The 17,578-nt window shown below is 37.8% G+C and overlaps 1 protein-coding gene across 1 annotated transcript in view; it reads left to right on the top strand.

Moving 5' to 3' along the window:
- Positions 1 to 4,329, top strand: part of NADK (NAD kinase) — a 1,020,436-nt gene extending 1,016,107 nt beyond the window's left edge. Inside the window, exon 10 of the mRNA XM_044056259.1 lies at positions 2,314 to 4,329. Within this exon, the coding sequence (XP_043912194.1) occupies positions 2,314 to 2,461 (148 nt within the window). The 3' untranslated portion in view covers positions 2,462 to 4,329. The remainder of the gene's footprint in view (positions 1 to 2,313) is intronic.
- Positions 4,330 to 17,578: the final 13,249 nt, after the last annotated feature.

The raw sequence follows: 17,578 nt of genomic DNA, 5'->3' as shown, positions 1-17,578 counted from the left end.
GTCTAGAAAATCAGAAATGATGAAGTCATTGTTTGTTATTTATATTAAACCCAAACTCGAATATGGAGTAGCAATCTGGAAAAAGTATAAGAAAACAACTATTAATAAACTGGAAAGAGTACAGTGGAAATATGCCAAGGGTGTCCATGGCTGCAGAAATTCAAGTTAGTATAAAATAATAAAATATCTGAATTTGTACAGTGTCTCATATAAATATTTCAGGGGAGACCTTATTTAGGTGTATAGAACATTTAGAGTCAGCTACCTCTAGGAGTGCTTGGGGTTATCAAAATGTATTAGAGAATCATCAGATAACCTATGTAAACGATTCTATAGAAGTGAGAAGTTTACTAATTGGTTCTCTGAGTGAGCTGCTGATGCATGGAACAGACACCCAAATTTTATTAAAGCAAGCACTAGTTCAGATATTTTTAAGAACAGCCTGTACACAACTGAAAACCATTATTGCCTGTGCTTGAAATACTTGTATGTATGTATGTACATTTCACTTTTGATACAGTGTCAGAAAAGGTGAACTTTATAAACTGGACTGACCTAATTCACATGCGCCTTAAAATAAAACAACACTGTCCACCTAAATCAAACCCCATGGAAGTGAAGATAATTTTTATAGTATACAAATATGAAATACTAACATTAAATAGCTAACCTGAAAAAAACAGCATTACCAGCAAAATGAACCAGTTTCTAACTTTCTACACTATCTAAAAATATCACAATCTAAAAAAAAAAAAAAAAAAACTAACAAATCATACCATAGCTGTCACCCAACTAGTAAAATAAACTGTCAGAAAAAATGCAGTTTATCTCAGCACTACACAGTAAAGCCATTCGTGAGACACTGTATACATCTCAAGATATGCAAACTACCTAAAGCCCTGTTGAGTGCCAACTTAGGCAATTAATTTATCCCATTGAAATCAAGAGGAAACCCACTGTGCTTTAAAATAAAAACAAAGAAGAGATCATGTGGCACAGAGGGATAAAACCCTTACTGTACCTCAGATGACCTGTGTTCGACTGGCAGTATGGACACTGAAGGGACCAGACCAGAGGCGGAAAATGGGAATGAGTAGCTGACTGACTGCATAGACTCACTGTAGTGTTTTTGCAATGTTATGTGATGGGCTAGTACCATGCTGCAGGTGGTACACCTCTTGACTGAAAAATGTGCATGAGTGAGTGTTTATGCACTCCCCTTAGGCAGCAGTTAGTGCTGGCAAGACTGCCCTGGGGTGAGTGCGGGTTTAGTCACACTCCCCATCAGCAGTGTGATGCTGCACCACTGTCCTCAGTCTCCTCTCCTGCTTCTGATATGGATTGGGTTGGGCCTGGAAGATGTTAAGACAGGTCTGGTAGAACCAGTAAAAGTAGAGAAGAGCTGTTAGCAGCTAATGGTCAGCTATTAGGAGGCATATCAAAAAACACACACATACACATGAGAAGTCCAGCCCTTTATTTTCTGATAACCTGCTTTATCCAGTACATGTTTGTGATTATGCTGGAGCTTATCCTGCCTGCCAGTGGGTGCAAGGCATTGAAATCCCTTCTGAACAAGGTACTGATCTACTGCAGAAATGCATTACCCCCCAGCCCCCACCCCACTCACACACACACGCACACACACACACACACACACACACACACACATACATACATACATACACATACAGGTAATTTGAAGAATGCCATTTCACCTACTACATGCCTTTGGGAGGTGAGAGTAAATTAGAGCACCTGAAGAAAACACATGACAATTCAGGAATGACATGCAGACACTGAACTGAAGGTATCCCAACAGGGAATCATACTGGGAAAACTCTTGCTTTAGGGCTTCAGTGCTACTCACTGCTCTGCCTAAAGAGAAAGCGCAGATGAATGCAGTACATGTGAATCTAGTCTGTTGTGTTATGCTACAGTGAAGTGAGCCTTACAAGCACTGAAAATATGCACTTCTTCACTTAAACTGGTTATTTCAATAACAGTCTACCCAGAGAAATTTTGAAAAACCATAACAATGCATAATTTCAAAACAACCTAAGGAAGAAAGGTTAAGGTAAAGGTTTAGTAATTATGGTAAGGATTATGTTTTCAACAAGTGGTGGTACTACTTATTTTGTTCACTGATACTCTGTTGATTTTGAGGTAATGATTTCTGATATGTGCTAGTATTTGTGTGGTAATGACATTGTCACTATGCAGTATTTATAAGGGTGGAGAGATGTGAATTTTAGGACTAGATATAATTTAGCTGGTCTCATTATCATTAATCCACTCATTTTTCTTTTGCAGTATTATCATCACTACCTCATGTTACCCAGTCCCATCTATCTGTTTCCGGAATCCTGTCAATGACTGGTTTGAGAGCCTGGCTGAATGTTTACACTGGAATGTGAGGAAGAAACAGAACCACTTTATTGTTGAAGAGGAAGACTATTGAGTTGCTGATAAGAGATTTTTTTCACTATCCCCCTTTTGAAAGAATGTTCATCACAATCAAAACACCAGAAAGATACAAATGTGTAGTTCAGATAGTGCCTGGGGTGATGGAGATGCAGTGCAGCAGAGAGCTAACTCAGTAAATGACTATCTTCCATTTTATTTAAGCAAGGGTTATTATCTTTGTTGCCAGGCATTCATAGGTATGCAAAATTTCTGTATCACTATTATGAAGAATGAATTACAATGGCTTAAATTAAACTTGTTCTCTTGTGTGGAGGGTGATGAATGTTTAGGGTTTGGTGATTATTGTTTACCAAAACAGTTGGGATACTGCTTGTGTTCCTCTGCAGACAGTGTAACTTCACAATTAGCTGGAAACTGTTTTTGGGACCAGTGAACTAAGCAATAGGATTTTGCACATTCTGGTGGAAGAACACTGATTTTCTGCCACTGTCCTGCTGTTTTACGAAGTAATGAATGAATCCTATGGTGCTTGTTTGTACCTGACCACTGCCAGATTTTTGGTTATTGTTTAAAACAGCTCGCATCTAGATCCCTCTAGTTCTACGTCAGTGCTGACCAATGCTGCTTTTTTCATTTCTGTTCCTGTCTGCATGCTGTTGACTGTCACAACTTTGTTGACACGAGTCAGATGCACATTATCGTTTTCAAAGTTCTAGCAAGTTTGAAGATTCATAGCTATTGCTTGTTAGATGTTGAGCATTCCAAAAACACATGTAGATCCTAGTCACCCTCTAAATTGAATATAGACATCTTAAGGCATTTTGAAGTCTAGTATAACTTTATTATATATGTTCATAACAAAGAATTCCACATGTAAATCAGACTAAAAATGACTTTGGGGAAGATTTCACGAGAGAGTGAAATATCAGTACTGTTGTTAAATATTATAATTACAGAATGTAATGGCAAAATCATCCCCGGGCCTGTAGTGAAGGTAACTGTGCATTTCCAGCTAGTATGCTTAGTGTCTGATGTAGTCTGCCAAGTAAATGTTGCAACATCAGTATTGCTGTTTGGTAACATTTTGTTGAGTGACTGAGAAGCATAACCCTATATTAATAGTGACATTCCATACTAAATATGCTAAGTAACAAATGCTGACAGTGTGCCAGCTTTAGCATTCCCACTGAATGTGCCAACATTGACATATCCATAGTGTATGGCACCAGTGGCATGCTTCAGATCACTCAGGTGTTTGCATACTCACAGACTCTTGAGTGCTTGCCATACTTTTCTGTGAAAGACAGGCTATTTCAATTTCAGATTAGAGGGGTTAATGTAATGCTAGTGGCATGAGACAAGCCCTATATGCATGCAAGTTCTGCTGAAAGATGCTGGTAAACAACTGAAAATATGTTAGCTTTACTTCAGAGAGTACAGAAAATGTAGAGCATTTTGCAGACTTGTATATGGTTTAAAGCATAATGTAGATGCCTTCATTAAGGGACATGACAAACTTGAGTTGGATTTACCATAGAATGCTACATGTCGTGTATGGGTGCCGGAACTGAAGACAACTGTTAAAATTTATATAGGGAAAGTAGTAAATATAAAGAATAAGCCACTGTTAATACACTGTCACTAATGCACTTTGTGAATAGATGCGCGACACTGGTGTTATAATCTTCTTTACCTGTAAAGATAGCCTCAAGATCAAATGTACATTCCTACTTTAGAAATCCAGTAATGTCAAAGCAGATGCCTTAACATAATAAATTGAATGTTCTTCAGTCTCTACTTTTATAAAATGTATATAGATGTGCAAACTTTATATTCTATTTATGTAACTTCAAGCAGAAATGCTGTTTTAAACATTTTCAAATGAAACTACTTTATATACAAGCACAGTCTCAAGTGTTTATTTTGACTTGAACTTTTTAGTTGAGAATATTGTTTATGAAAGTACTTTATATACAAGGACAGTCTCAAGCATATTTTTATTTGAGTTGAATTTATTAATTTAGAATGTTTGTATTAGAAATCTGCAGTGTGCAGTACGTGTGACAGATAATGCTCATTTACATATTTGCTAAGATGGGTTCTTTTAAGCAAGACGTAATGCCTGACAGGGTGTGTGGTAATGTGTAGTAAATGCCCACCCAGGTGTGTTCTGAGGCCTGATGCCGCAGGCAGAGGACTTGAGTTAGAGTGGAATGAGACAGTAGATCCAGGAGTGAGTTTATTTCTCCAAAATCTTTTGGATTTCTAATACCATGATGGGAATGGACCCTACTCCTATGTTAAAGTATGATTAAAATTCATAAAATTAGTATTGTTTCCATCTTTGATATTAGCCAAAGTGCTCTTTGGAGCAGCCACAATGTGCCCAGAGTTGACTCCTCCTGCAATTCATTTGGAGTTACATGTATCAGTAACATATCTAAATAAGGCTGTACATTTATGTTTTTTGAGACCCATTTCTCTTACTGTTCGAACTGTCTGTGTTTCCTTCTTCCACATTGCCCTCATTTCTGTCTGCAAATCCTGGTACCTTATGACTTTGTGTCTCTCTTTACATAAGACTCTGAAATTGCTGGGTGTACCAATCTCCTTGATCAATGCTATTTTTGACTTCTTTTTACAGACTACTATATCTGATTTTCTTGCATCTAGTTTTTGAACTGCTAGTAATGGGTGAGCTCATGTGATGTAAACTTCATCATTCTCTATAATGTTTTGTGGCTCATGTTTCCAATGCTTCTCAGCTACTTTATTGTTATAATGTTTTCACAATCCCCAGTGCAACAGTCTTGCCACATTATTATACCTTTCCGTATACAGGCCCCCTGCAATTACTGTATCACACCCAGCAACCAGACTTGTGACTGTTTCCAGTTCTGTTTTTCAGAGCCTGGATTTGTCTGGTTCTCCCACATGTTCAGTGAACTTTGTAAACCAGAGTGTATGTAGTCCACTGTCCTAGGCCACTAATATTAACATTTCATTCTTTGGTTTAAATTTACTTTTATTCCTGCATCAGATCCAGATAAACATGAGGTTGTTCCAGGATTTTTCTGTACTTGCAACTGTATTTATGCCTTTCCACATTTCTTGCCTTCTCATCTGATCTCTCTCTCTCTCTCTCTCTCTCTATATATATATATATATGTGTGTGTGTGTGTGTGTGTGTGTGTGTGTGTGTGTGTGTATATATATATATATATATATATATATATATATATATATATATATATATACTGGTTTTTGTCCGCTTCTGGTTTGATTTCCATTCCCACTTGATACTGATATGCTGCTGCTAAACTAAGCAAGGAATGCATCTTAGATTTGTTCTCATGTTTTGAAACTTTCACTTTTCATGTGTTAATCATCTAGTAGTCAGTGCTGTCCAGTTTATATAAATAGTGTACAAGGATATCAGCTACCTGCACATTTAATTTTGTACTATAGTTGCTGTTTATTCTTTAATACCTATCATGTCTTTTTGTTTTCTCCTGTCAAACAACTCAAAATTGCATTTAGGTAGCACAATAAAGTTTCTTTGATTATTTGACTCACTGTGTTTGGATCTGATGAGGTCAGCCGATGTGTACATGTAAACAATTTGGAGAAGTCCCATACTTCCTTCAGAACAAGAATACATAATCTTGGTATACACTGATTTTTATGTATCATTTGATAAGCATGAAGCATTTTTCTTGTTTTCCTGTCCAACTGATCCAATACCTTTTGGGGCCAGTCAGTCACCCCAAAACTGTGAGTTAGAACAGGAATAGAAAATGGGTTTATACCTTGGACTTTGCTCTTAAATGTCAGGGCAATTTTCAGTATTAATTTTTGTCTTCTAAAATATTCTTTACTGAGTTTTGTTTGCATTTTTTCATGTTTTATTGCCAATCCTTAATTAATCCCCAGATATTTATATATTTCCTCCTGCTCAAATTCCTTTATATCACATTCGTGTCTCAGACTATTTTCTTGGTGCTGCAGCTTTCTTGCTTTAAATATTGCTTTTGTACATTTATCAAGACCAAATGACATTCTTTTATCATCTGAGAAAGTTTTGACCACTTCCAGTTGTGCTTTCAGCATTTCATCTGATGAACTATACAGTTTAAATTATCCACAAAATGATAAGTCTTTACACTTTATTGTCTGGGAGAAAAATTGTAACCATGACCCATTCTGTTAAGTAGACAGTGTAAACAGCAGTGACAGAGTCACCCTGGAATATCCCCATTTTAATTTTTATCCATAAGATAATTTGTCCTTTATCATGGCTTAGCTGCAAAGCAGTTTGCCACTGTTTCATAGTCATTGTAATGTAAGTGATCAGTGTAGCGTGTATTTTATACATCTGTAAGCACCCCTTTATTCAATAATGAGGGTTGCTGTCAAATGTTTTTTTTGTAATCTGTCATACTCAGATTCTTCCCCTTTTTGCAATTCTCCATTATGACTAACAACAAACGATCCTTTGTTCCATAAGACTCTTTTGTTACCCTGTAAAAATCCAAACAACACAAACAATCCTTTTGCAGGGGGCAAGCCCCCCTGCACCCCCCACACCCACTGCTAATTATATGTACCAACTCTGAGATTGCACTAACAGTAGGGAAAAGGACAAATTCCATGTACCGTGATCTCAGTCAGAAAGGTTTCACAGACTGAATTGTCAACCATATTGGTTTTTGACAGTTTACCCATTCATTGTTTTGACACAGGACCCTCTTGGCAACATCAGTTCTGGTATATAGTTTACACATTGTTGGAAGGCAGGTTATTGGTTTAAGTTTTTAGGATCGCTTGCAGGTTCACTGTTAAGGAGGAGTATTGCTTTCCTTTTGTTAACTAGGCTGGTGTCTGTTCGGGGTACACATGTAAGTAGTTATTATTCAGGGCTAAATCTTCATGTAGCAATATTAATACTTTTAGCCAGAAGTTAGGCCGCATATGGGCCTGCTAGTTAAGAGCTTTTCATAATTTTGTTTCAATTTCTCTGAATGTTACTTCATCCCATTCCATATCCTGTATATTTGAACTTTACTGGTCTTTTACTACTTCATTTACCATCTTTATGTTCCACAGGATCTTCTTAGATATGTGTCTAATTCTTTGTTTGGTGGTGGGTTCTCATCCTTTTGCTTTGTTTCTCAATTCTCTATAAAACATTTTGTGGGTCATCAATGAATTGTTTATTTTGTACTTTTCCTTTATATTTATCTGCATAGCTTACAAGTTTTTCTCCCTTTTCTGATATCTTTAGTTTATTATTTGCAGTAGTGTACACAGAACCTGGTCTGTTATAGTACTGCATGTTACTTTTGTGACATCTAAGTATTTTTGTTGATCTGTTTCCTCTTCTCTAGTCTTCTAACAGTGACACTTCTGTCTTAATTGCTTTATAGTTTTCCCTGTGTGATGGTTTCGTGATGGCATTTGATTTCTTCCCTTCCTTTTCCTTATTTACATTTTTGTGGTAAGACTTTGATTTTCTATTCATTTTTTGCTGTACAGTAATGTATCCTATTTACTTCTGTAATATCACATATATTTCTGTTACCAGTCTTAATTACTGTGTTCATTTGTTTTGTCCGACCTTCTGCAACATTTTGGGTCTTACTGACTTTCTGTAATCTATTTCTTTCATCAATCTTAGTATGTCTATCCATCGCTATTAAATCAAGCAACTCTTCCCTTGGATCTTTTTCTTCTAAACTATGGGCACATTCTTTATTCTCCATTTCCTGTGGGCATTCTACAGAAAGTTCCAGAATATCTTCCTGTGACATATCCTCTTCAGCTGCAACCTACGTCATCTATTGTGCTTTTATGTGAGAACTCACTTGTCTTATCACTCCACAACATTGACTGTGTCAGCATTGCCATAATTTCCTGTTCCTTCCCTTGCTGTGCAACTCCAACTGAACTTTTGTGTGCTGAAGGATCCAGAGTGTCTTCATGTGTCAACTGATCAAATGCTTTCTGTTCCAACTGCTTCTCCTTAATTTGAGGACTACTTCATGCCGTGATGTTGCCAGTGTTGGATTTCCTGCACTAAATCCGTCATTCGTAGGTAATCCATAACTTCAGTTTCTATTTCTTTAACTTCTCCATTACTAATCATCTTTTATATATTCCCCTTTGTTTTGTTTTTTTTTTTAATTTGTAAAATTTTCCATACCCAGATACCTTTGCCTGTATTTCTCTTCAAATATCTTTGGTGCTACTTTTTTTTGCATTTATTACATTTACTTTCTCCTTCGCATAAATATTGCACCATGTTAAAACTCATTTTATTTCCCATCTCCATACTTCTTCATATGTCACCTACTTCACCAGTTTTGCATTACTTTGGAGAGTAATTGTTCCACCATGCTGTGACATGACCTTTGCTAGACTTTCTACACTAAATCCTTCACTTTGCAGTTATTCCATAACTTCAGCTTCTATTTATTTAACTTCTACTTTACTGTTCTATGTTCCCCTTATGATCTTATTTTTTGTATTGTGAAATTTCCCAATATTAAGTTGCCTGTGCTTGTATTTCTCTTCAAATATCTTTTGGGCTGCTTTTTTGTATTGATTAGTTTGGCTTTCTCCTTTGCATAAATATTACACTTTATCAGATTTCTCTCTCTTTCTTTCCCATGTCTGTTTTTTATACCTTTTAAAAATCTCTAGGTTTTATTGTTTGTATTTTCACACTTCCTCAGTCACTTCTTTTTTCAAATATCCAAAGGTTTCTTGGTATGTTTAATGTTTTTCATAAATCTGTTGTATTAATGTAAACAATTTTGCATTTGACACTATTGACAGTTTTTCTTGTGCAAGTATTTTTCTTTTCTCTAATTTCTCTCTTAATCTTTTTGCTCATCTTCTGTCCATAAATTCTGGGCTTCCTGCATAATAGTAACAATAAATAATACATAGTTTTTTTTTCTTATCCTCAGTAGTCCACTCCGTCATCTTTGTGGCTCAGTTTTGGCCTGCCAGTTTTTGTGTTTTTTTTTTTTTTTCTGAACTATTACTTCCTTCAACAGCAGGGGGATCCTCTCCCTGAGTTTGGCCTAAACTCATTGCAGGAATGTTTCTGTATCTTGGGAATTCTACACTGTCATTTTTTCCATCCCTGCCACCAGTGTGCCTCTCAAGATTGGGCACTTTTTTATCCTGTGACTTGTACACCCAGCTGTCTTTTTTATTTTAACCTACTTCTGTCTGTAATGTATGCTATATAAAGTACAGTCTATATATCAGTGTCTTGTTGGTGAGATTTTGTCAAAACAGGGTCTGCCTCGTCAAGGTACTCACCAAGATTTGAAGATGAATTTGATTCCAACACTACTACTCTCATTTTCTTATGAAAGATCTGCATAATTTGACATATATTTATGAAGTGTTTTCATTTTTTGAGGAGTGAGATGATTGGCAGGGCAGGGGTTGGGGGCAGTGTAGTCTGAGGCATGTTTTGTTTTCATTTTCTGGAAGATCTGAATAACCATGAAAAGGCTACATCTGTACTCCAGCCTCATCTAAAGTCTATGGAAAGGATCATTTTGGAATTAATAAAGACATAGGTACCCTACAAATTCTCAACCCATGCCAGTTTGGATTTTTCAAGGGTGGATCCTGCCTACTTAACCTGGTTTACTTTGAGAAGGGTACTGAAACAATGGATTAAAACAAATTGGTACACACCACATATCTAGACCTCACAAAGACATTCAACATTATCCCACACTCGGGTATAGCTGATAAACTGTCCCAGCTAAATATAAGTCTGTATGTAACTCATTGGATAACAAATTGTCTCAAAAATAGGACTGAGGAAATTAAGGTAGGTGGGTGGCTCTACCTCCTCCAAAATACCTTTCACTACTAGTGTACCCAAAGGTTCAGTCCTTAGACCATTCCTTTTTCTTCTCAGAGGTCAAAGCAAATGTTAAGGGTTTATGGCTAACCAAATCTGCAGACAACTGTAAACTTGGTGCCATTATAAACACCCCAGAGGACACCAGAATCCTCCAAGAATGTTTTTCAAAGAAATAACTGGTGTCAAAATCATGAACTAAAACAAATCCCAGGAAATGTGCAATTTTCGGCAAGCATGATATTCCTTGTAGCTATCACATTGACAACTTGTTTGTCTTTTGGCTTTTCCCAGTTAGGAGTCGCCACAGCGGAACTCCGGTCCGCTAATTATTGGCAGTTGTTTTTTATGGTGTCAAAGTTGCCAGCCCAACCTTCAACGAAGGCACGCCCATTCAACGCATGTCTTTTGAACACCCACTCAACCACAGGGAGGACATGCAGACTCCACACAGAAGGCACTCCCAACCCAAGCTGAGAATCGAACGGGAAAACCTCTTGCTATGAGGCAACAACACTACCAATGCACCACAGCGGCAGTCTAGCTATCACATTGACAACACATCACTGAAAGTTGATCCCATAGTCGAGGATCAGGCAACCTATGTCAACAATAAACTGCCCTTTGATCACCATATAGCCACTATTGTAAGAAGGTCCTTTTTCATCACACAGCTTATATCTAAAGGCATGATATCTAGGTCCAGGGATGTAACCATTCCACTGTACTTAGCTGATTTCACACCAGTCAGTGAATGTAATGTCCCGTTACTTGTCCGTTCACTTAGTACAACTCGAGCAATCACAATGTTTTCTCACTTAAAAAAAAAATCAAAGATCTAAATCACAAAACTTGTGCAGACCACCTGAAAGCCTTCTCCCTGTTCTCTGTATCATCCAAGCTATGAAGAGGTGACATTTGCCTCATATATATATATATATATATATATATATATATATATATATATATATATAGCCTCAACAGATCCTGTCCTGTCAGACCTGTTGTACATTTGCAAATCCAATGATAGTGTGAATACCTGCTCAAGGGATCTTAATCTCTGTTGCAACATAACTAGAATGTGATGGTGGAATAGGTTATATTACAGAGAATACCTCATCTGTGGAACAGGCTTCCCATCTACATCTTGTATTTGGCAGTGACTGTGTGGGACATTCCTGATTGGTCTGATCACTATTCAAGGTATTTACCAGGAAAAGGCTACTGGATGCCTATAGACAGACCCCTCCATCATTTGAGATTAGACTGCTGATCACCAAAGAGCTTTTGGTCTGCTTCTCCTCTTGGGATTATGCTGTTTTGCTTCTTGTGAGAGAAGTGAAGGGACATTGAATATTTGTCAGCATAGAAAGAGATGGTCAACAGAACTAGCTGCTTTGCCAGGGATGATCTGTACCCTCCCCCTCCAGGCTTTTGAATATTAGCTAAAACATTGTCCTTCTCCGTAGTGCCTTTTTTAGGCAATGCCAATCTGACAATTCTTCCAATGTAGTGAACCAAAACCAAGAAAATCTAAAGCTGTGTTACTGCTTAATGCCAGGAATCTAAGCAAGAAACACCAGTCCATAAACACGCTCTTCACCCTAATGAATGCTGTCATTTGTGCAGTCAGTGGGACATGATTTAAAGCCACAGAGAGCATCCTGGCAAGTGCAAGGCTATAATGCCTTCCATACATTTAGACCAGCTACTACAGAGGCAGCGACTAAAGGTGAAAGACGCTCAATTTGCATCAAAAATAAATATACCTCAGAATGAATTGACCACTATTAAGATGAGAACTAATAAGAGTACCTCTGAATACAATTGGTTAAAACTGAATGTTTGAAAAATATTGATTTACAAATTTTACAATAGTTATGCTAATTAATATACTTGTAAGTCTTTCTTTGAATCATGAGGCTTGTTTTGATGTAGACACTATTGTAAATAGTTTTTTTGTATGACTGTTCTTTTGCATGTTAATATGTTGTATTGATGTGTTAAATTTGAATTAAAATCTTAAAAAAAATGAATATAAATATATATATATCTTCAAGGCTGGTCAAACAGGACAATGCACTTGAACTTCTCCACATTCAAATCACCATGATCAAAGCCCCATACCACATTCTATGGCTCCCCTTCTCTGACCTAGGAAATACATAACATGTATTTGAGCTCACTGGTGATACTCGCCATTCAATCCAGTATTCATGGGTGACTTTTATTACCCCACTATTAACTGGGAATCGTGACACCAGTCATGTAGGCACAGAGATTCCTGGACTTGGTAAACACAAACTTCCTGGATTTGATTGCCAGTACACCAACCAGGCTGCAAACATATTGGATCTGGTCCTTACTAATATACACTGATTGCTGTCTGTTCTTTGCTTATCTCTGTTTCCTTCCCAAGTGTGAAAAAAAGCTTGTACATTTTCAGAAAACATGAACTTTTAGGCTGAAGAAAAAGTCCACCGGCTTTCTTTAAATAAAGCTAAATTATACAGTGTTCTAGTAAATGCATTGAAGTACTAAGTCTGTTTGGAAAGTGCTCTCTTATTTGCTTCCAATAATTTCATACTTTATTTTTACAGAACTGATTGTCTTGTACCTTTTAATTTTACATTTCCATCATCAAACAATGCTCAGAATGATCACTGTTAATTGTCTGCACCTGTAGTCAGCTTGTGTTCGTAGAAACACAAGAACAGAATACAAAACTGCCCTGAGCTACTGACTTCTCAACTCACACTGAAGATTTATTTGCTAAAGTAACAAAAAAAAAACAAGCTAATATTATTACATATGCAAGAGACTCTGTCATCCTCATTACATTCACCATGTTTTCTTATTTTTCAAGCCCACTTGCTTTTTTTTTTTTTAAATGTTTTTAGACTACGTCAATAGCACTAATCCAAGCACTCGCCTATGTAAAAGTAAAAAAAAAAATCTCAGCTGTACATATATTATAATCAGTGCACTTTTACACCCAGTCCTCCACCACAACAGCACAAGATTATGTAAGCAGTAAAATGGGCTGTCTGTAAAATTGTTGTATTTTACTTTACTTATTTTTTTAAGTACTATATATTTTTTATATATAATATATATATATATATTTTTATGTAAAATAGTTCCTCTGCATAATGTTTTAAACTTTCTGTAGTATATGTTAATGGTGTTGGAGGAAGCATTTTACATTAAAAATATATAAAAACATAATATAGTACTTAAAAAAAAATAAGTAAAACAATTTTGCAGAGAGCCCATTTTCTGTATACATAGCCTCTTCTGCTTTCACACACACACATATACACACAGTTTCACAGCTTATTCAATGGTTTTGCAGTGGTGGTCATTTCTTGGGGAGAGAGTGATGAATCTGCAAATGGTGTTTGAGATGAAGTGAACTATATGAATTAAAGCACCATGAAACTTGTCCAAGATTATTTTATACACAGACAGTATTTTCCAGGAGGGTACATAATGACTACAGCACCAGCATTCCCTTCCCTGTCTTTATGGCAACACTGCTGCCAGCAAGACTGTCATAGCCAAGCAAAAACACAATTAATTAAAATAAGCCAACTGTAATATGTGCTTGTTGAGTAGAAGCAAGAGTCTGAAAAAAAGTCTGTACATTTCTGTAAGGCCGAGTACTGTAGCTGAAATAGTACCATGTGGCCTGATGCTGCTTATCTATGCAGTAGGGGGTGATGATGTGTGATGGAGTTAGAATAAGGAGAAAGTTTGCTGATAAAAACACAATGGGTCACATAATGACTGGCACAGTGCTGTGGCTGTCATATGACTCCAAAAGCCTATTAGTTTGCATGTCACATGCTTGTGGCAACGGGCATTCACACTCACAAGCACAGCTAATAGCTCAGTTAATGGCTATACAGCAAAGTCCATACTATTTTAAACTTTTGCAGCAACACTGGGATATTACAGTGCTACTTCTGCCAACCCTTAGCATAATGTTATAAAGTACAAAAAGTCCAAAGAAAACCCTTCACAGACAGTGACCTTTGTAGTGCTGTAATGCACACAGCTCAGAGGAAAGTATTCCTAACTAGGGCACAGATGCAAGAGATAGAAGACTGCATGAGGGTTTTTTTTTATTTACCAGCAATGCAGCAAAAGAATATCTCAGGGCTCTGAGGCACATGCCAAGATTGCCACCTGACATTTTAACATTCAAGATTTCATATGGAAAATCCTCAGATTGTGTTAATAAATGCATGGAGTCCGAAATGAGGCTGTCTATAAATTGCAGTTCTTATATTAAAGTCAGTGGAAAGGGAACTGTTTTGATGGCAGGATCCCCATCAAGCTAAATGGAAAATTATTGTTTTTATCACAGAATAAGGGACAAAGCAAAAAATAATTAGGAAAAGCTTCCCAGCAAGTTAGTGCTACTTTTTAAATTATCCTACAATTAACATGTAACGTCTCAAAATAATTTCTAAGTTTTGGAGGAATGGAGCAAAATTCTGAGAAAAATTAGGGGAGTACATCCTAAATCTGTGCAATTCAGAGGTATGCTTATGCCACCAGCATCTCAGGAGCATTTGCCAGACCTCTTCAACTTATGCATGTGAAGCATACTTCAAAGATCTATCAGTAAAGGGATACTAGTTTCACTGAGAAAACAAGTTCTTATATCAACCTGAAAGAGATGACAGCCACAACACAAGTGCTACAGTTTGCTCAGGGCAGTTATCAACCTGATTAGCAATGTCAATACTGATGTGACAATCAAACAGCAATGAACAGTCTTATCAGCTATGCAAGAAAGCAATGTCACTTTGGGAATGGATGGTACCAATCAGCCTCTCCATCAGTACAGTGTATCTTCTAAAATAACAGAAAGATGTCCTTGCATTCACTTTTGCAGTATTCCTAACATGTGGGATTCCCTGTCTAGGGCAGCCCGACGTCCAGCCAGTATACAAAAGCCATAAGTTGCTGTAAGTTATACTGTATGTCACATGTATGTGCCTCACATAGCGTAGGGCATAAAGGTGACATCTGGAAGTACCATCCTCTGAACTTCTTTATCGTCAGTCCGAATGCAATCTCTCAATTGTCAATCTGAATGCCTACATCCCTGCTGGTTTCCAAGTGGTTGCAGATAAGTGCATCTGTGATGCCCGTGCCCTGGCCCAGCAGTCAAGGAGCCTCAATCCTCACCACTAACACCACTGCAGGGCGTCTCATATATGAGGTAAGGATAACAAATGCACACAGCAAGGTGCAATTTCCCTTAAGAGCACACAGAGATCACAGTCAGTCCAGGGCTGGTCACTCCCTTGCTCTCCAGGTCCCCAATAAGACTCCCCACTGGCACAGCTATAGGGTCCAGCAGATCTCAGCCTAGTGGGCAAGCTAGAACCTCCAGCACCCTCTGTCCAACCAGTGCTTCATGTCTCTGCCCAAGTAGCTGACATACACACACATACTTTCAGAAGAGCTTATACAACCACACAGACACTCCTGGGGAAGGCTGGCACAGGTTCTCCAGCTGTGGCCCTTTTTCCCAGAATATATGGTAGTATCAGCTGCCACCACCCACTAATATTTATCAGTTACTCAAAGGCCCTTAAAAGGGTGTCCAATTATTACTGTACAATATTATTATCCAATTGGTAGTATAACTAAACAGTCAAGGCTTATTAGAGTGACTTGGTACAGGATCACTGTATACATGCAGTGTACTCTTAGAGCTTAACTTATCTCTACACAAAACAGCCACAGTTGAAAGGTTTTAAAATATTTAATAATAAATAATAAAAACACAAGACAATACATTTTACTACACAGTGCTAGTCAAGAGTTCAGAGATCACAAAGAAATACTTAAAATAATTCCGTAGTACAGTGCTGACATCACAGAAAAACACTTAATCTAATCTTTCTAGTTAAACTTACATATAGAGCAAAGGCAGAGTGTTGATGGGTTGGATGGTCAAGACAAAAATGCTTAATGCTCTCTGATTCTCTGTTTTTAAAATCACATTCCTGGTTCACATTACATCATTTTTCACACTTCCCTGGGTTCCCAGGCTAACAGAAAAGTACAGTTTTGTACCTACCATAAATGTAGATGTTCGAGTGTACACCCTGCTGCAGTCATCACACTTGGGGTTATCCTATCGTCAGGCGGTCCCGCAGTCGGCCGGAATTCCAAAGTCCTGGTCCGACGTCGGTTGCTGTTGCTTCTTCCCTGACGTCAGTACACCAGGGGTATATATGATGCATCCAATGCCATATTCTTCAGTTTTTCTTGCCCCAGATGTCAGGTGCCCCCAAAAAGGTGGTCAGTAATTAGTACCAATTTATGAGTTTTAGCACAAACACAAAATCCCTCTAGCTATAAGCAAATACATCAGGAAGGTTTTGTAGAGATTTAGCCAGTTAGATCAGAGGGGATGGATGGAGAGTAACCTGGACTGCAGCAGGGTGTACACTCGAACATTTACATTTATGGTAGGTACAAAACTGTACTATGTTCATCGTGTTACCCTGCTGCAGTCATCACACTTGGGTAGAATCCCAAAGCTAAGGATGGGTGGAGGAGTCATAGAGGGTTAGAGGAGGCTATAAGGCCCTGAAGAACTGCAGTGGTGAAGCCAGCTCTAGTCTTAGAGTAAAGTGGTAAGTGGTAGTGTTTGGTGAAGGTGTGTACTGAACTCCCAAGTTGCAGCTTCCAAAATCTCCTTGGTTGGAACCCCCCTGAGGTAGGCTGTAGATGTAGCTGTTGCCCTGGTAGAGTGGGACCTAATGGTAGCAGGAACTGGTTTTCCATGATGGGTATAGCAAAAACGAATGCAATGTCCTATCCATTTGGAAATGTTTTTTTTTTTTATATAGCCTTCCCTTGTGAAGCTGTAGCATAGGATACAAAGAGCTGGTCAGATTTTCTGAAAACCTTAGTTTTATCCAAGTAGTAACGAAGTTGCCTGTGAATGTCCAAGGAATGCAGGAGTTTTTCTCCTTTGTTAGTGGATTTGGGAAGAAGGTGGGTAAGTGGATAGTTTGATTTAAAGCCACACTGGAAACCACCTTAGGCATGAAGGAAAGATTAGTTCATAGAGAAACTCTGTCTTGATGGAAAATGAGGAAAGGTTCCACTGCCATTAGTGCTTGCAGCTCTGAGACTCTTCTAGCTGAAGTTATTGCTAGCAGCAGGGCAGTCTTCCATGATAGAAACTGTAGATCTGCAGAGAAAGCTGGTTCAAAGGGAGGTAGC

The sequence above is a fragment of the Protopterus annectens genome, chromosome 14.part0, assembly GCF_019279795.1.
Source record: "Protopterus annectens isolate FY-2018-M chromosome 14.part0, PAN1.0, whole genome shotgun sequence".
Lineage (NCBI taxonomy): Eukaryota > Metazoa > Chordata > Ceratodontiformes > Protopteridae > Protopterus > Protopterus annectens.
This window is presented reverse-complemented; position numbering and strand designations above follow the sequence as displayed.